Source organism: Cherax quadricarinatus, chromosome 28 (assembly GCF_038502225.1).
Source record: "Cherax quadricarinatus isolate ZL_2023a chromosome 28, ASM3850222v1, whole genome shotgun sequence".
Lineage (NCBI taxonomy): Eukaryota > Metazoa > Arthropoda > Malacostraca > Decapoda > Parastacidae > Cherax > Cherax quadricarinatus.
In genome coordinates this window covers 805,785-825,994 of record NC_091319.1, presented here as the reverse complement: position 1 = coordinate 825,994, position 20,210 = coordinate 805,785, and the positions used below count along the sequence as shown (strand labels likewise).

General features: G+C 38.1%; 1 protein-coding gene across 3 annotated transcripts in view; it reads left to right on the top strand.

The window, feature by feature from the left end:
- Nucleotides 1-20,210, top strand: part of LOC128693208 (histone-lysine N-methyltransferase, H3 lysine-79 specific) — a 59,806-nt gene that overhangs the window by 30,212 nt on the left and 9,384 nt on the right. The window contains exons 6-7 of one of the 3 annotated variants that reach the window (XM_070089289.1): nucleotides 56-185; nucleotides 10,599-10,724. In XM_070089289.1, coding sequence (XP_069945390.1) covers nucleotides 56-172 — 117 coding nt within the window. In that variant the 3' untranslated portion in view covers nucleotides 173-185; nucleotides 10,599-10,724. Of the gene's footprint in view, nucleotides 1-55; nucleotides 10,725-20,210 lie in introns of all 3 variants that reach the window. The other 2 variants (XM_070089288.1, XM_070089287.1) reach the window with 2 other exon arrangements.

The window sequence follows — 20,210 nt, the reverse complement described above, 5'->3', positions numbered from 1 at the left end:
TATCCACATATTTTACTCCTCTGCTAAATATGTGTATTTTTTTAATTTTTTGCAGGTGGTTGTGCTGTGCTGTGGAGCAAACATGTTATACAAGGGTACTATACTTGCATTCTGTATAGTTGGAACATTAGCTGCTGGTTTGTTCATATACAAAACCTTGAAAGATTGGTAACATTAGTGAAAAAGTAGGTAGCAATATTTATCTTTAAATCATCAATATCATTCTGAATTCATATTTTTTAGTTATCAATTAACTGCAGTAATTTACATGGAAACAACCATAATTTATATAGCCATACCATTCTTTACTTTGTATCATTACAAAAATAAATAATTATTTAGCTTATGACTTTATGTTAATTTTTTTATTGCACTAATCAACCTGATTTATGTAGATAATTATGGAATTAGTTAGTAACTAAAATTCCTAATCATTTTAAAGGGTGAAGATAATTTTTGTGAAGAGCATAGAGCTTTAAATAATAAAGTTCTTTTTGCAAAGACAGATTTCTTGCATAAAAGACAGAACCTTATGCAAAAATTAAAAAATTCTTCTGTGTACAGTACTCCTCCTCCTCTCTCTGTTTATAGCATATATTATTATTGAAGGTTTATTGGGAAAGCTGGAATTCTGTCCACCTCTTTATACTTTTTTTATAACCATTTTGTTTCTGAATAATAATTTGAGAATGTTGCTTAGCTCTGACTTTAATAGTAAAACACTTAATGGCCACTATAGTTACATTGCATCTGTTGTTAAAATTCATTTATATTTTTGATCAGGGTCTTCATTTCAGCATGTTTCCATGACAACGAACAAGCAGAATTTAACAAAACTAGTGAATATATTATAATACACTGTACTATATTAACAAGAGAAATATGTATATCATTGCTGGTAAAGTCCATTCATTCTATAGCTGTCTTAACAGAAGTGCATGGACATTCCAGTTCAAATGATCCTTTGAACTTTAACATCCATACCATCCTTTAGAGTGCAAACTACTTTATTTACCACCTCCAGGAGTTGTCTGGCTAATGATTTATAATGTGTACCATAACTTGCAGTGAAAATTAAAACTAGTTGGGTAACAGACTGAGTATAAGTATGTACACTGTTTTAAAATCAAGGTATGCAATATAAATAGAAATGATAATAGGGACAGTAAGAGCAGTTATTACAGTAATACAGAGCTTGTTACATGACTGGAGTTATTTAGTTAATTTATGTCAAAATGTATCAGAATGCACATTAGTCATGTCACTATTCCTCCAGGTGCTGTATAACCCCCTACAGATTTGGCTGTCCCATAAATGTAATAATAATTAATAATAATCTGTGGCATAACAGTATGATGTTAATTACAATACAAATATAAATCTATATATCAAAATTACTCTATAAAACATAAAATAATCTAAAGGCCTACATATAGGATGTATAACATTTTGGGAGAAAGTACTGTATATATAACTACAGGCACAAATTAATACTATACAGGTCTGCCATCACAAATCCGGCAATCACACATCCAGTTCCATCAGTTATTCTGCACTGATTTTGGCTAGCATAATTTCAAATTTCCAGGATCACCACACCAACCTGCTTGTACTGTTTAGTGACGCTACGAGCTGCATAAGTCATTCCAATTTCTTTTTCTTCTTTTCTTGTTATAACCTGTTTACTTTTAGCCCTAGCCATGGTGCCAACGAATAAAAGAAATGCTTCTTGTTGTGTAAAGCACCAACACAGTACATTGTCCATTAAAGATAAGGTGGCTTTGAAGCCAGTGTCGGTTGCCATGAGCTCAGTCTCGTGATGCACAAGACTGAGCTTATTTGCCTCTCATAATTTATCTAATATGACATAAATATAAATAGCATAGGTAGTAGGTTGGTAGACAGCAACAATCCAGGGAGGTACTATCATCCTGCCAGGTGACTGTGAAACAGAAACCTGTAACTGTTTTGCATGATGGTAGGATTCCTGGTGTCTTTTTTCTGTCTCATAAACATGCTGGATAACAGGTATATCTTGCTACTTCTACTTACACTTATATCATACTACACAAGTATGCATGTCATATATATACATACACACATCTAGGTTTTTCTTCTTTTTCTTAGTAGCTCTTGTTCTTTTTTAATTTTTCCCCTCTATTGTCCATGGGGAAGTGGAAAAGAATCTTTCCTCCGTAAACCATGCGTGTCGTATGAGGCGACTGAAATGCTGGGAGCAATGGGCTAGTAACCCCTTCTCCTGTACACACTTACTAAAAATGAGAAGAAAACTTTATAAAACTGGGATGCTTGAATGTGCGTGGATGTAGTGCAGAGGATAAGAAACAGATGATTGCTTATGTTATGAATGAAAAGAAGTTAGATGTCCTGGCCCTAAGCAAAACAAAGCTGAAGGGGGTAGGGGAGTTTCAGTGGGGAGAAATTAATGGGATGAAGTCAAGATTATCTGAGAGAGTTAGAGCTAAGGAAGGGGTAGGAATAATGTTGATGGATCAGTTATGGAAGGAGAAGAGGGAATATAAATGTATAAATTCAAGGATTATGTGGATTAAAATAAGGGTCAGATGCGAAAAGTGGGTCATAATAAGTGTGTATACACCAGGAGAAGAGAGGACTGTAGAGGAGAGAGAGAGATTTTGGAAGATGTTAAGCGAATGTATAGGAACCTTCGAACCAAGTGAGAGAGTAATCGTGGTAGGGGACCTAAATGTTAAAGTAGGAGAAGCATTTAGAGAGGGTGTGGTAGATAAGTTTGGAGTGCCAGGTGTAAATGATAATGGGGACCCTTTGATTGAACTTTGTATAGAAAGAGGTTTAGTTATAGGTGATACGTATTTCAAGAAAAAGAGGATAAATAAGTATACAAGATATGATGTAGGGCAAAATGACAGTAGTTTGTTGGTCTATATTTGGTAGATAAAAGACTGTTGAGTAGACTTCAGGATGTACATGTTTATAGAGGGGCCACAGATATATCAGATCACTTTTTAGTTGTAGCTACTGTGAGAGTAAAAGGAAGATTGGATACAAGGAAAATAGAAGCAGCAAGTAAGAGAGAGGTGAAGGTGTATAAATTAAAAGAGGAGGCAGTTAGGGTAAGATATAAACAACTATTGGAGGATAGATGGGCTAGTGAGAGTATAGGCAATAGGGTCGAAGATGTATGGGGTAGGTTTAAGAATGTAGTGTTAGTGTGTTCAGCAGAAGTTTGTGGTTACAGGAAAGTGGGTGCGGGAGGGAAGAAGAGCGATTGGTGGAATGATGATGTTAATGTTGCAGTTTCATAACTGTAGTGTAAAGCACCCCTCTGGCAAGACAGTGATAGAGTGAATGATGATGAAAGTTTTTCTTTTTTGGGCCATCCTGCCTTGGTGGGAATCGGCCGATGTATTAATAAAAAACAAAAAAACATATTAAATACTCCAGAATGAATAATATTTGGCATAATACCGAGCAGTTTGATGGAGGTATGAAGAGGACATGGGATGCAAGTACCATTCTCCTATCCCTGTCTTGGGGGCTTATATTAGAGAAAATGGAGTATAGCACATGGCTGTGATATAGTACACTCGTACTGCACCATAAAACTGAAACAAAAAAGCTATTTTCTCTACACAGATTATCACACATAGCAGCATATGTAAAGAGAACCTTGGATAACTCAAAAAAGTCAGATAAAGTGGCATATTTCTAGTACCTGGCTTGGGCTAGCCATATATGAGTTTTGGTAAATGTTTGATTCCCAGCCAGGGTAGAAACATTGGGCATGTTTCTTTACACCCGTTGTCTATGTTCACCCATCAGTAAATGGGTACTTGGGTGTTAGTGGACTGGTGTAGGTCTTATCCTGGGACACTGACCTAATTTGCCTGAAATGCTTAGTATAACAAGGGGCTTTCTATATAGTAATACGTCACTGATGTCAGCTAGGCCTGTATACCATGTACACGTACTTGTAGTAAATTTTTCTTCTTTCACTGCACTAGCCGTATCCCACTAAAGCAGGGTGGCCCAAAAAGAAAAATGAGTTTCTCTTTCTAAATTTAGTAATTTATACAGGAGAAGGGGTTACTAGCCCCTTCCTCCCGGCATTTTAGTTGCCTCTTACAACACGCAATGCATGTTGTAAGAGGAAGAATTCTGTTCCACTTCCCCATGGAGATAAGAGGAAATAAACAAGAACAAGAACTAGAAAGAAAATAGAAGAAAACCCAGAGGGGTGTGTATATATATGCTTGTACATGTATGTGTAGTGTGACCTAAGTGTAAGTAGAAGTAGCAAGACGTACCTGAAATCTTGCATGTTTATGAGACAGAAAAAAGGACACCAGCAATCCTACCATCATGTAAAACAATTACAGGCTTTCGTTTTACACTCACTTGGCAGGACGGTAGTACCTTCCTGGGCGGTTGCTGTCTACCAACCTACTACCTAGAATTATTATTATTATTGTTATTATTATTATTATTATTCTTTCTTTCAACAAACCGGCCGTATCCCACCGAGGCGGGGTGGCCCAAAAGGAAAAACGAAAGTTTCTCCTTTTACATTTAGTAATATATACAGGAGAAGAGGTTACTAGCCCCTTGCTCCCGGCATTTTAGTCGCCTCTTACAACACGCATGGCTTACGGAGGAAGAATTCTGTTCCACTTCCCCATGGAGATAAGAGGAAATAAACAAGAATAAGAACTAGAAAGAAAATAGAAGAAAACCCAGAGGGGTGTGTATATATGTGCTTGTACATGTATGTGTAGTGTGACCTAAGTGTAAGTAGAAGTAGCAAGACATACCTGAAATCTTGCATGTTCATGAGACAGAAAAAAGGACACCAGCAATCCTACCATCATGTAAAACAATTACAGGCTTTCGTTTTACACTCACTTGGCAGGACGGTAGTACCTCCCTGGGCGGTTGCTGTCTACCAACCTACTACCTATAATTATTATTATTATATTATTATAATTATTATTTTTTCTCTCATTTGTTTGTTGGGCTATCTTATTGAAACTTGGGCAATGTATGATGGGAAAATGCTTCTTAACGTACACCAAAAATGAAAGAAATCAGACCATAAATAACGGAGTTCACTTTTCAGCCGTTAGCAGCCTCATAGTGGACCCTCGACCAGCGATATTAATCCATTCCTGAGAGCTCATCGTTAGTCAGAATTATCGTTAGTCAAGTTAATTTTCCCCATAAGAAATAATGGAAATCAAATTAATCCGTGCAAGACACCCAAAAGTATTGAAAAAAAAAAATTTTTACCACATGAAATATTAATTTTAATACACACAAACTGAAGATTACATGCACAGTTACATGACACTTACCTTTATTGAAGATCTGGTGATGATTGATGGGATGGGAGGAGGGGAGAGGTGTTAGTGTTTAGAAGGGGAATCCCCTTCCATTAGCACTTGAGGCAGCAAGTCTTTTTCTGGGGTTACTTCCCTTGTTCTTTTAATGCCACTAGGACCAGCTTCAGAGTCACTGGACTTCTGTCGCACAACATATCTGTCCATAGAGGCCTGTACCTCTCATTCCTTTATGACTTTCCTAAAGTGGTTCACAACAGTGTCAGTGTAATAGTCACCAGCACGGCTTGCAGTAGCTGTGTCAGGGTGATTTTCATCAAAAAAGGTTTGCACTTCAAGCCACATTGCACACATTTCCTTTATCTTAGAAGTAGGCAACTTCTTCAATTTCTCTCTCCCCTCCTCCGAAGCAGTTTCCTCAGGTGTGCCCTCTTGCTGTTGAAGATGATCTAGCAGCTCATCAGTGGTTAGTTCTTCACTGTCCTCCACCACCAACTCTTCCACATCCTCCCCACTAACCTGCAACCCCAAGGACTTCCCCAATGCCACAATGGATTCCTCACTTGGCATAGGATTCTCAGGGTTAGCCTCAAACCCTTCAAAATCCCTTTTGTCTACACATTCTGGCCACAGTTTTTTCCAAGCAGAGTTCAATGTCCTCTTAGTCACTTCCTCCCAAGCCTTACCTATAATATTTACACAATTGAGGATGGTAAAATGATCTTCCCAAAACTCTCTTAGAGTCAGTTGAGTTTCTGAGGTCACTACAATGCACCTTTCGAACACAGCTTTTGTGTACAGTTTCTTGAAGTTGGAAATAACCTGCTGGTCCATGGGCTGCAGGAGAGGAGTGGTATTAGGAGGCAAAAACTTCACCTTAATGAAGCTCATGTCCCTAGAAAGTCGCTCTGCCAAGTCTGAAGGATGACCAGGAGCATTGTCTAATACCAGGAGGCACTTAAGGTCTAATTTCTTTTCAATTAGGTAATTTTTCACATTGGGGGCAAATGCATGATGTAACCAGTCATAGAAAAAATCCCTAGTGACCCATGCCTTACTGTTTGCCCTCCACAGCACACACAAATTAGCCTTGAGGACATTGTTTTTCCTGAACACTCTGGGAGTTTCAGAGTGATACACCAATAAAGGCTTCACTTTGCAATCACCACTAGCATTGGCACACATCAACAGAGTAAACCTGTCTTTCATAGGCTTATGTCCTGGGAGTGCCTTTTCCTCCTGAGTAATGTACATCCTGCTTGGCATTTTCTTCCAAAACAGGCCTGTTTTGTCACAATTAAACACTTGTTCAGGTTTCAGTCCTTCACTGTCTATGTACTCCTTGAAGTCCTGCACATATTTTTCAGCCGATTTGTGGTCTGAACTGGCAGCCTCACCATGCCTTTTCACACTATGAATGCCAATACGCTTCTTAAATCTCTCAAACCAACCTTTGCTGGCCTTAAATTCACTCACATCACTAGTTGCTGGCATTTTTGTAATTAAATCGTCATGCAACTTCCTAGCCTTTTCACATATGATCGCTTGAGAGATGCTGTCTCCTGCTATCTGTTTCTCGTTTATCCACACCAATAAAAGTCTCTCAACATCTTCTATCACTTGCGATCTCAGTTTCGAAAACATAGTTGCACCTTTGGCAAGAACAGCTTCCTTGATTGCCGTTTTCTTGCCCACAATAGTAGCGATGGTTGATTGGGGTTTATTATACAACCTGACCAGCTCAGAGATACGCACTCCACTTTCATATTTATCAATGATCTCTTTCTTCATCTCTATAGTAATTCTCACCCTTTTTGCTGTAGGGTTGGCACTAGAAGCTTTCTTGGGGCCCATGGTGACTTATTTTGCAGGTGCAATCACTAAAAAGGCTGTGATAATATGAAATGTTCCAGTTGTATAAACCATACCCCCGGCCGGGATTGAACCCGCGGTCATAGAGTTTCAAAACTCCAGCCCGTCGCGTTAGCCACTAGACCAGCTAGCCACAATAAGATTCATCCAACTAGGTATATTTCTACACCATAGGAAAGTTAGCACAGGCACCTCTGTGACCACAAATGCAAGTTTTTACAGACGAATCTCCAGCTAGCGTGGCCGTGACGAACTCTAGCTCAAGTCCCTTCACTGCCGTCACCATGACTCAAGACTCTATGACCGCGGGTTCAATCCCGGCCGGGGGTATGGTTTATTTGCAATCGTGTCATTACGATTTCTTGAGTCATGCTTCCAGTTGTATGTTTGGAAGCGACCGCGGTGGCTGGCTGGCTTGTAAACACTGGCACCGAAGGGGCAAGTGAGGTGCGCTCAGGCCAAAGTGGACGCGTATGGTACGGAACGAATAGCACTGGTCGGGTTTTTAAGCGCTAGTCGAGGCAAAATTTTTGCGTTAAAATGTATCGCTAGTCAGATTTATCGTTAATCGATGCCATCGTTGGTCGAGGGTCCACTGTATTTTCGTATGGGTTTTATGGTTGTATTCCCTTTTTTTTTTTTTTGGTCTCATTTGATAGAATGGAAGATATATTACAGAAATAGATGTGATTTTGATTGCTTTCACGATGAAAAGTACCTTGAAATTGAGCTCAGAGTAGCGGAAATGTTCTATTCTTTAGTGATGTTCAAGAGTAAACAAATGACATCACTTTCCAATACCTGACTGCCTGCCAGTCCAAATTCCAATGTGTAGTCAAGAATAGGTTGACATTACTTATACAGTTACTACAATAATGCAGTAGTCTGCATAACAGTAAATCCTCTATTTTTTGTGTGAATAAAAATTTCTGGGGCCTTTAGTAGTAACTAATAAACAGAGAGAATGTTATTTTAGTGGCAGGAATGTCTGCATCGTTTATTCTGGACCCTGTTTTGAAATTGGCATCTGTTGAAATTTGTTTGATATTGGCCAAATTGCCAATTTCTGACCACTTTATTGGGTAGTTGAAATAGGTGAATGGGCAGTTTCTTGTACTCAGTCAACAGAATAGAAGTAAGTAAATAAGTATGTTTATTCAGGTATACACAAATACAGTTACACAGATTATCATACATAGCAGTGTATGTATAGAGAACCTGGGATAACCCAAAAAAGTCAGACAGAGTGACATATTACCAGTACCTGGCTTGGGCTTGCCATATATGATTTTTGGTAAATATTTTTTTTTCTCAGATGTTTGTTGGACTGTCTTATTGAAACTTGGGCAGTGTATGATGGAAGGATGCTTCTTAACGTAACCCCCCCCCCTAAAAAAAAAAAAAAGACATTAGCCACCTCTTTGAGGTATATTTTCGTATGATTTTTATCATTGTATTCTCGTTTTTTTGGTCTCATTTGATAGAATCGAAGATATATTGCAGAAATAGATATGATTTTGATTGGCTTTACGATGAAAAGTACATTGAAGTTGAGCACAAAGTAGCGGAAGTGTTCGATTTTTGCCGATGTTCAATGAACTTTTTTGTGTAAGTCAAGTTGCTTAATTTTATTAAGTGTATTCTAACCTAACCACTCTGTAATCTGGCAAACTCAGTAATATGGCACACTACAGGTCCCAATGATGCCAGATTTGTGATGGCAAACCTGTACTTTAAAAAAAATTGCAGTCACTAAATGAATTAACCCCTTAATTCACTTAATTTAAAGGTTGACCCACTGCAGCCAGACACGTAGGCACCATACAAGGAACAAGTATCTGTTTGACATACCACATGTTCGACTTGACCTGTTTAGTGGCTCCATACAAATTAAAGGCAATAAAATATGGAACTCGCTACCTGAAGATACAAAAAGTTCCATATCTGCCAACTACTTTAAAACTCTTGTTAAAAAAAAACACTCATTAACTTCATGTGATTGTGCATTAGTTGATTGTTATTATTTATTAATGTCTAAATGCCTACTGTAATTTGTTTACCAGATCTACTTAACATTCATTCTTGTATATTGCTGTCACTACTGTTTTTTTTTATCTAATTACACTGGCCAACAAAGGTTTCAGTTTATGTTTAAAAATGTGTTTCAGACTAATTCAAATCTGAATTTAGTTTTCTTCTAACACATACAGTTTCTGTGAAATAAAATCCCATAATGAACAATTTCATTAAGGCATAGCTATCATGGAGAAGGGATAAGAGATATCAGGGAAACCTGATGATCAGTTTGATGGGTGACTACTGCTGGGCACTGGTGCAGGAAAGCAATTCAGAACACAGGCGAGAAAGCCTGAGAACTGTGATGTAAATGTTCATATGACTGTATGGAAATTTCTTTTATTTTTATTATGCATATACTGTACTGTATATATAATGAATTTACGTTAAGATTAGTTTGTCACTGCATGTAGCACAATATCTATGCATAATATAATACCAGTGATTGTTAGGGAACATATATCATGTGGTTCTTCAACATTAATTGTCAAAATATTTATCATAAGATTTAAAAAAAAAATGCTTATGTGATAAAGGCTAAACTAGCTCAAATTTGTCATCAGCTCATCTAAGTTAGCCTAAAAGAAACAGTTTGGTTTCTGAGCTAGTTAAAAAGTTAATTAACTGGTTAAAAAGTATTAATGTAACCACTGTAACCAAAATGTATCAGTCCAGTCTACATTATTTCTACATACAGTAGTCCCCCTGTATCCACAGGGCATATGTTCCAAGACCTGCCATGGATACCCGAAACTGCGGATAGTAGCAAACCCTGTATATACATATGTTTAATTGATAAATTATTTATCAATTAAACTTTAACATACATATGTTAAAGTTTAATTGATAAATTATTCACAATAAGTTGAGAATTAGCACTTTTTCACTGATAGGAAGCAGTTCACAGCTTCTTTTATGCTTTGAAGAACTGTCATCACCACTACTTTTGTGCTTTGGTGCCATCATTAAGTAAAATTAAGGCTTATTTTTGAGCCACGGTAAACCGTGGATAACTGAAACAGCAGAAACTGAATCCATGGATACTGGATGGGGGGGGGGGGGTCTGCTGTATGTTGTATCAAACTTAGAATTCAAATAATCTAAACCTTACCTATGCATCGTATAGCTTTTTAATTTTAAGTCCTGTTGGTGAGATATACTTAGGATGCTGAAGTGCTTTGCATATTCAGTGGCTTTCCAGTTAGCTTGCACTCATTTCCACTCTTTATTTGTAACTATAATGTGTTTTTATGGAAATAATATTTTTCATTTAGCTGTTGCAAAATTTTGATTTTTTTCTCTTGTTTGTAGTTTGAGATGGCCTGTTTTTCTAAATAAAACTGTGAAGAGAAAACTTAAATTAAATAAAACTTACAGTTTATATGGTGTATTGAAGTTTGTGAAAAATTATCACTCATCAGCAACAGCTTCATAAATGTGAGTAGCAGTATTTGTTTTATAATTTGTTGATGTCAGTTTATGATTTATTTTTCAATGTCTAACTGTATTTACACTATTCTTTTAAGACATTAGAGGATTTTAAAGTTAAAGTGCTTTAGTACTCAAAACATGTTTTTATGATAATGTGACAAAGAAAAGATGCATCTCTGCAACAGCAGTGTCTTTCCACTGATGAAGCCAAGATTTCACTGCAACTGTATTAGTGAATATGTATTTGTAATAATTGTTTGTCAGAGCCACAGTACTTTCACAGGTGTCTCATCAAACAGTAAATTCAAATAATTAAGTTAGAATCTTAAGCTTTTATTTAGATTTTTCATACTTAGAATACTCGTACAAAAATTTGTTTCTACAATGGTGTTGAGGGCACAAATATTTTTTTTTTTTTTTAACAAGTTGGCCGTCTCCCACCGAGGCAGGGTGACCCAAAAAAGAAAGAAAATCCCCAAAAAGAAAATACTTTCATCATCATTCAACACTTTCACCTCATTCACACATAATCACTGTTTTTGCAGAGGTGCTCAGAACACAACAGTTTAGAAGCATATACGTATAAAGATGCACAACATATTTCTCCAAGCTGCTAATATCCCGAACCTTTCCTTTAGAGTGCAGGCACTGTACTTCCCATTTCCAGGACTCAAGTCCAGCTATATAAAAATAACTGGTTTCCCTGAATCCCTTCACTAAATATTACCCTGCTCACACTCCAACAGATCATCAGGTCCCAAATACCATTCATCTGCATTCACTCCTATCGAATACGCTCATGCACACCTGCTGGAAGTCCAAGCCCCTCGCCCACAAAACTTCCCTTACCCCTTCCTTCCAACCTTTTCGAGGACAACCCCTACACCGCCTTCCTTCCCCTACAGATTTATACGCTCTCCAAGTATTATGGGTGCATAAAAAGTACTATGTATATTTAACCTAGGATAACTCAGTAAAGTCAACAATATGACTTAGTGTTTCCCCTCTTTTTGAACAGTTTGTCTGAATTCTAGCTAGTATTATCAAATTGTAATAAATTTGCAACAGATATCGTATCCTCCCACTTCCAAACTATTTGTTGATTCAGGTGTCCCCTTGGAACAAAATCCACTTGCCTACTTGTGTTCATATCCTAATGGGGTAGTGTTATCCATGATGCACTGCATGGACCCACTCACAGTTAAAGAGTTCTTTCTTTCTTTCAACACACCGGCCGTATCCCACCAAGGCGGGGTGGCCCAAAAGGAAAAACAAAAGTTTCTCCTTTTACATTTAGTAATATATACAGGAGAAGTGGTTACTAGCCCCTTGCTCCCGGCATTTTAGTCGCCTCTTACAACACGCATGGCTTACGGAGGAAGAATTCTGTTCCACTTCCCCATGGAGGTAAGAGGAAATAAACAAGAACAAGAACTAGTAAGAAAAATGGAAGAAAACCCAGAGGGGTGTGTATATACATATATGCTTGTACATGTATGTGTAGTGTGACCTAAGTGTAAGTAGAAGTAGCAAGACGTACCTGAAACCTTGCATGTTTATGAGACAGAAAAATGGACAGCAGCAATCCTACCATCATGTAAAACAATTACAGGTTTCCGTTTTACACTCACTTGGCAGGACGGTAGTACCTCCCTGGGTGAGTGCTGTCTACCAACCTACTACCTAGGAGTTAAAGAGTTATTAGTATTATTTTTATTATAATCAGTTCAAGTGCTAAACCCATGAAGGTCATACACCGCTTCTGGAAGATACGTAAAAAAGCACAAATGTGCGAAGGTTAAGAGTAAGTGAGAGGTAGGGGTGTGTGAAGTTAGGGGCTAATGGAAGTGAAGGTTAGTGCAGGAGTAAATTTAAAATCAAAGATGGTGCAATAGGCAATAAAACCACAACATTAACACCCCTCCTTCAGAGTGCAGGCACTGTACTTCCCATCTCCAGGACTCAATTCTGGCCTGCTGGTTTCCCTGAATTCCTTCATAAATATTACCCTGCTCACATTCCAACAGCATGTCAAATCCTAAAAACCATTTGTTTCTATTTGCTCCTGTCTAACATGCTCACGCATGCTTTCTGGAAGTCAAAGCCCCTCACACAAACAGCCTCCTTTACCCCCTCCCTCCAACCTTTCCTAGGCCGACTTCTACCCCCGCCTTCCCTCCACTACAGATTTATACACTCTCGAAGTCATTCCGTTTCGTCCCAACCTCTACATGTAAGAACCACCTCATCAAACCCTCCTCAGCCCTCTGGATAATAATTTTTGTAATCCCACACCTCCTAATTTCCAAACTACGAATTCTCTGCATTATATTCACACCACACATTGCCCTCAGACACGACATCTCCACTGCCTCCAGTCTTCTCCTTGTTGCAGTATTCACCATCCATGTTTCACACCCATATAAGAGCATTGGTATAACTATACTCTCATACATTCCCCTCTTTGCTTCCATGTGCAAAGCTCTTTGTCTCCACAGACTCCTCAGTGCACCACTCACCTTTTTCCCCTTGTCAATTCTACGATTAACCTCTTCTTTCATAGACCCATATGCTGACATGTCCACTCCTAAATATCTGAATACATTCACCTCCATACTTTCTCCCTCCAACCTGATATCCAATCTTTCATTACCTATTTTTTTTGTTATACTCATCACCTTACTTTTTCTTGCATTCACTTTAATTTTCTTCTTTTACATACCCTACCAAACTCATCCACCAACCTCTTCAACTTCTCTTCAGAATCTCCCAAAAAGCACAGTGTCAGAATCTCCCAAAAGCACAGTGTCATCAGCAAAGAGCAATTGTGACAACTCCCAAACCTCTTGCCAACACCCCATCTGTAAATATATTGAACAACCATGGTGACATCACACATCCTTGTCTAAGTCCTACTTTTACTGGGAAATAGTCTCCCTCTCTCCTACATACTCTAACCTGAGCCTCACTATCCTTGTAAAAACTTTTCATTGCTTTCAATAACCTACCTTCTATTTCATACATTTGCAACATCTGCCACATTGCCCCCCAATCTACCCTGTCATATGCCTTTTCCAAATCCATAAATGCCACAAAAACCTCTCTACCCCTATCTAAATACTGTTCACCTATATGTTTCACTGTAAAGACTTGGTCTACACACCCTCTACCCTTCCTAAAGCCTCCTTGTTCATCTGCTATCCTGCTCTCTGTCTTACTCTTAATTCTTTCAATAATAACTCCACCATACACTTTACCAGGTATACTCAACAGACTTTTCCCCTATAATTTCTGCATTCTCTTTTGTCCCCTTTCCCTTTATACAAATAAACTATGCACTAGGTACCTTACCCTCTTCCATACATTTATTAAATAAAAGCACCAACCACTCCGAAACTATATCACCACCTGCTTTTAACATTTCTATCTTTATCCCATCAATTCCAGCTGCCTTACCCCCTTTCATTCTACCCACTGCCTCATGAACTTCCCCCACACTCACAACTTGCTCCTCCTCATTCCTACAATATGTTATTCCTCTCTGCCATATACACGAAATCACAGCTTCCCTATCTTCATCAGCGCTTAACGATTCCTCAAAATATTCCCTCCATCTTCCTGATACCTCTAACTCTCCATTTAATAACTTTTTTCTCCTATTTTTAACAGTCAAATCTATTTGTTCCCCAGGCTTCCTCAACTTATTAATCTCACTCCAGAAGTTTTTCTTATTTTCAACAGTATTTGTTGATAACATCTCACTCACTCTCTCATAGATCTTAATATGATTAGCACAGTACTAAAACTAAAATTCAACATGAAAGATGCAGTATGCTTTATGTAGTTAATGTAGTTCCATATTAAATTTAGGTGTACAGTAGCGAGATTTAATTAGTTAGTGCCTCACCTTGTTATAATATTCTTTCAACACCAACTCAACTTTCTAGTCACAACAGAGATTAGGGAATTCAAAACAAAACAGCTTGTGTACAAAATGAATAGCTGATGAGCAGAATGAACTCTAGGTGGTATGCCCAGTTGTTACAGTTTTAACCCTTTCACTGTCGCAACCACCGAAAGTAAAAGTGCTGATAGGTCATGATTTTAAAAAGTCAATGGTCTGAGTGCAATTTACATCGGTGACTTTGTCCTATTTGAATCCTATTTTAACAGAATTTCAATGCTCTTTTAGATCTAATTTCCAGCTATTTCACTAGTATGCCTTCCATTCCATCAAATGTGCACAAGAAACAGCCCTTCAATTAACAGAAATATTTGTAATGTGGACAGAATTCAGTAATTTGGCTAGTTTTAAACAAAAAAAAAATCCAGTATAAAAAGAGTCCAAAATAGGCATGCCAGCCATTGAAGCAACATTTCCTCTGCTTATTAATCATATCCCTAGGCCTATATAGCACTTAGCCTCCATTTTAAATCCATCATTACACAGAAACATTGAAGCTTTGCCTTATTTCTCAGATAAAATATAACAAAAAATGATTGCTTATGGTTTAGGCTGTCCCAATAATTGAAACTGACCTAGTGAAAACCCATAAAACAGACCAGGGGTTACCCTTCCTCAGGAAACTAGCCAAAACTTAAATATTTCCACTACTTTGAGCCCTATTTCAAGCTACTTCCAGTCTGAAACTGACCAAAATCATGGCTGTTTCACTAGTATGTCTTCCATTATGTCACTTGATACCAAGAAACAGCCAATAAAGTCATAAAAAAAACTCTAGAAAACACCTCAAAGTTGCTATTTTAAGTGAGACATAAGGTCAGAAGTATGCTTTTCCCATCACACGTTGCATTGGGTGGAGTTTTTTTTATACTGTGCCTACTCACTGCACAGACCTATTCTCACACTGAGGTCAAAATTTACTGCTCTCAGCATATTTGAGGGAGATGTGCTTTAAACATAGATCAATGTGAATGACACTGGTGTCAGTGACATGAATCTCTGTGGGAGAAAGTGAAAGGGCTAAAATAATTATATTAGAGTTGAAAATCCTTTATCCAAAATGCGTGGGACTAGAAGTGTTTCGGATTTTAGAATATATCAGTATATATATAGTATATATATAGTAGGTTGGTAGACAGCAACCACCCAGGGAGGTACTACCGTCCTGCCAAGTGAGTGTAAAACGAAGCCTGTGATTGTTTTACATGATGGTAGGATTGCTGATGTCTTTTGTCTGTCTCATAAATATGCAAGATTACAGGCATGTCTTGCTACTTCTACTTACACTTAGGTCACACTACACATACATGTACACATTTATTTATACACACTCATCTGAGTTTTCTTTGATTTTATCTTAATAGTTCTTGGTCTTATTAATTTTCCTTTTATATCCATGGGGAAGTGGAATAAGAATCTTTCCTCCGTAAGCCATGCGTGTTGTAAAAGTCAACTAAAATGCCGGGAACAATGGGCTAGTAACCCCTTTTCCTGTAAAGATTACTAAAAAGAATAAGAAGAAGAAAATTGTCAAAGTGGGAAGTCTGAATGTGCGTGGATGTTGTGCAGATGATAAGAAAGAGATGATTGTGGATGTTATGAATGAGAAGAAGCTGGATGTCCTGGCTTTAAGTGAAACAAAGCTGAAGGGGGTGGGAGAGTTTCAGTGGAGAGGAATAAATGGGATTAGGTCAGGGGTTTCAAATAGAGTTAGAGCTAAAGAAGGAGTAGCAATAATGTTGAAGGATAAGCTATGGCAGGAAAAGAGGGACTATAAATGTATTAATTCAAGGATTATGTGGAGTAAAATAAAGATTGGATGTGAAAAGTGGGTTATAATAAGCGTGTATGCACCTGGAGAAGAGAGAAGTGTAGAGGAGAGAGAGAGATTTTGGGAAATGTTGAGTGAATGCGTGGGGAGTTTTGAATCAAGTGTGAGAGTAATGGTGGTTGGGGATTTTAATGCTAAAGTGGGTAAAAATGTTATGGAGGGAGTAGTAGGTAAATTTGGGGTGCCAGGGGTAAATGTAAATGGGGAGCCTTTAATTGAGCTATGTGTAGAAAGAAATTTGGTAATAAGTAATACATATTTTATGAAAAAGAGGATAAATAAATATACAAGGTATGATGTAGCACGTAATGAAAGTAGTTTATTAGATTATGTATTGGTGGATAAAAGGTTGATGGGTAGGCTCCAGGATGTACATGTTTATAGAGGGGCAACTGATATATCGGATCATTATTTAGTTGTAGCTACAGTTAGAGTAAGAGGTAGATGGGAAAAGAGGAAGGTGGCAACAACAAGTAAGAGGGAAGTGAAAGTGTATAAACTAAGGGAGGAGGAAGTTCGGGTGAGATATAAGCGACTATTGGCAGAAAGGTGGGCTAGTGCAAAGATGAGTAGTGGGGGGGTTGAAGAGGGTTGGAATAGTTTTAAAAATGCAGTATTAGAATGTGGGGCAGAAGTTTGTGGTTATAGGAGGGTGGGGGCAGGAGGAAAGAGGAGTGATTGGTGGAATGATGAAGTAAAGGGTGTGATAAAAGAGAAAAAGGTAGCTTATGAGAGGTTTTTACAAAGCAGAAGTGTTATAAGAAGAGCAGAGTATATGGAGAGTAAAAGAAAGGTAAAGAGAGTGGTGAGAGAGTGCAAAAGGAGAGCAGATGATAGAGTGGGAGAGGCACTGTCAAGAAATTTTAATGAAAATAAGAAAAAATTTTGGAGTGAGTTAAACAAGTTAAGAAAGCCTAGGGAAAATATGGATTTGTCAGTTAAAAACAGAGTAGGGGAGTTAGTAGATGGGGAGATGGAGGTATTGGGTAGATGGCGAGAATATTTTGAGGAACTTTTAAATGTTAAGGAAGAAAGGGAGGCAGTAATTTCATGCACTGGTCAGGGAGGTATACCATCTTTTAGGAGTGAAGAAGAGCAGAATGTAAGTGTGGGGGAGGTACGTGAGGCATTACGTAAAATGAAAGGGGGTAAAGCAGCTGGAACTGATGGGATCATGACAGAAATGTTAAAAGCAGGGGGGGATATAGTGTTGGAGTGGTTGGTACTTTTGTTTAATAAATGTATGAAAGAGGGGAAGGTACCTAGGGATTGGCAGAGAGCATGTATAGTCCCTTTATATAAAGGGAAAGGGGACAAAAGAGACTGTAAAAATTATAGAGGAATAAGCTTACTGAGTATACCAGGAAAAGTGTACGGTAGGGTTATAATTGAAAGAATTAGAGGTAAGACAGAATGTAGGATTGCGGATGAGCAAGGAGGTTTTAGAGTGGGTAGGGGATGTGTAGATCAGGTGTTTACATTGAAGCATATATGTGAACAGTATTTAGATAAAGATAGGGAAGTTTTTATTGCATTTATGGATTTAGAAAAGGCATATGATAGAGTGGATAGAGGAGCAATGTGGCAGATGTTGCAAGTATATGGAATAGGTGGTAAGTTATTAAATGCTGTAAAGAGTTTTTATGAGGATAGTGAGGCTCAGGTTAGGGTGTGTAGAAGAGAGGGAGACTACTTCCCGGTAAAAGTAGGTCTTAGACAGGGATGTGTAATGTCACCATGGTTGTTTAATATATTTATAGATGGGGTTGTAAAGGAAGTAAATGCTAGGGTGTTTGGGAGAGGGGTGGGATTAAATTATGGGGAATCAAATTCAAAATGGGAATTGACACAGTTACTTTTTGCTGATGATACTGTGCTTATGGGAGATTCTAAAGAAAAATTGCAAAGGTTAGTGGATGAGTTTGGGAATGTGTGTAAAGGTAGAAAGTTGAAAGTGAACATAGAAAAGAGTAAGGTGATGAGGGTGTCAAATGATTTAGATAAAGAAAAATTGGATATCAAATTGGGGAGGAGGAGTATGGAAGAAGTGAATGTTTTCAGATACTTGGGAGTTGACGTGTCGGCGGATGGATTTATGAAGGATGAGGTTAATCATAGAATTGATGAGGGAAAAAAGGTGAGTGGTGCGTTGAGGTATATGTGGAGTCAAAAAACGTAATCTATGGAGGCAAAGAAGGGAATGTATGAAAGTATAGTAGTACCAACACTCTTATATGGGTGTGAAGCTTGGGTGGTAAATGCAGCAGCGAGGAGACGGTTGGAGGCAGCGGAGATGTCCTGTTTAAGGGCAATGTGTGGTGTAAATATTATGCAGAAAATTCGGAGTGTGGAAATTAGGAGAAGGTGTGGAGTTAATAAAAGTATTAGTCAGAGGGCAGAAGAGGGGTTGTTGAGGTGGTTTGGTCATTTAGAGAGAATGGATCACAGTAGAATGACATGGAAAGCATATAAATCTATAGGGGAAGGAAGGCGGGGTAGGGGTCGTCCTCGAAAGGGTTGGAGAGAGGGGGTAAAGGAGGTTTTGTGGGTAAGGGGCTTGGACTTCCAGCAAGCGTGCGTGAGCGTGTTAGATAGGAGTGAATGGAGACGAATGGTACTTGGGACCTGACGATCTGTTGGAGTGTGAGCAGGGTAATATTTAGTGAAGGGATTCAGGGAAACCGGTTATTTTCATATAGTCGGACTTGAGTCCTGGAAATGGGAAGTACAATGCCTGCACTTTAAAGGAGGGGTTTGGGATATTGGCAGTTTGGAGGGATATGTTGTGTATCTTTATATGTTTATGCTTCTAGACTGTTGTATTCTGAGCACCTCTGCAAAAACAGTGATAATGTGCGAGTGTGGTGAAAGTGTTGAATGATGATGAAAGTATTTTCTTTTTGGGGATTTTCTTTCTTTTTTGGGTCACCCTGCCTCGGTGGGAGACGGCCGACTTGTTGAAAAAAAAAAAAAAAAAAAAAATTTGTGAAATCAATCAAAAAAGATGTCCCTGGTGATCCATGCTCTATTTTAGCATAATAATGGACTGGTAAGGTATTCACACCTTTAAAACAGCAAAGATGCAGGCTTCTGCCTACCACAAGTTTACACTTACACATTAGCACATCTCAGCACAGTTAATCTGTCCTTGGCATCCTCTCTCATCAGCTGTAGTCAGTATTTTTCTGGGGCAATAACACCAGAACAGCAATGTCTCATCAGCATTGTAGATTTGTTCTGCTGTTAGATTTTCATAAGTAACAATCTTGGCAAACACATCAATGAATTTCTCTGCTGCTTCATGATCAACAAATACTTTATCACCAATAATCTTTAAATATTTAATGCAGTGCCTCTTAAATTTTTGTAACCAGCCTGCTGAATATTCACAGTTACCCTCAATATTCAGTTCATGATAGATTTTTGCTTGTTTCATGATCATTTTTCTTTCTGTGCAATATTTTTTTCTATTTTTCATTAACTTCTGTTCATCACTTTCAGCATAAGAGCTTCAACAACAGTTTGTACTTGTTTCATTAGGTCATAGATAGTGGTTGTTCCAGCGACAAATTCCTCAATCAGACGCTCTGCATTTACACCGCTCTCAAGTTTTTCCAACAACTTGACTTCCTGTGATATAAATAAACATTTATGCTTCCTCTTTTTCTTTTCACTATTACCCATAGACCTTTTTGAC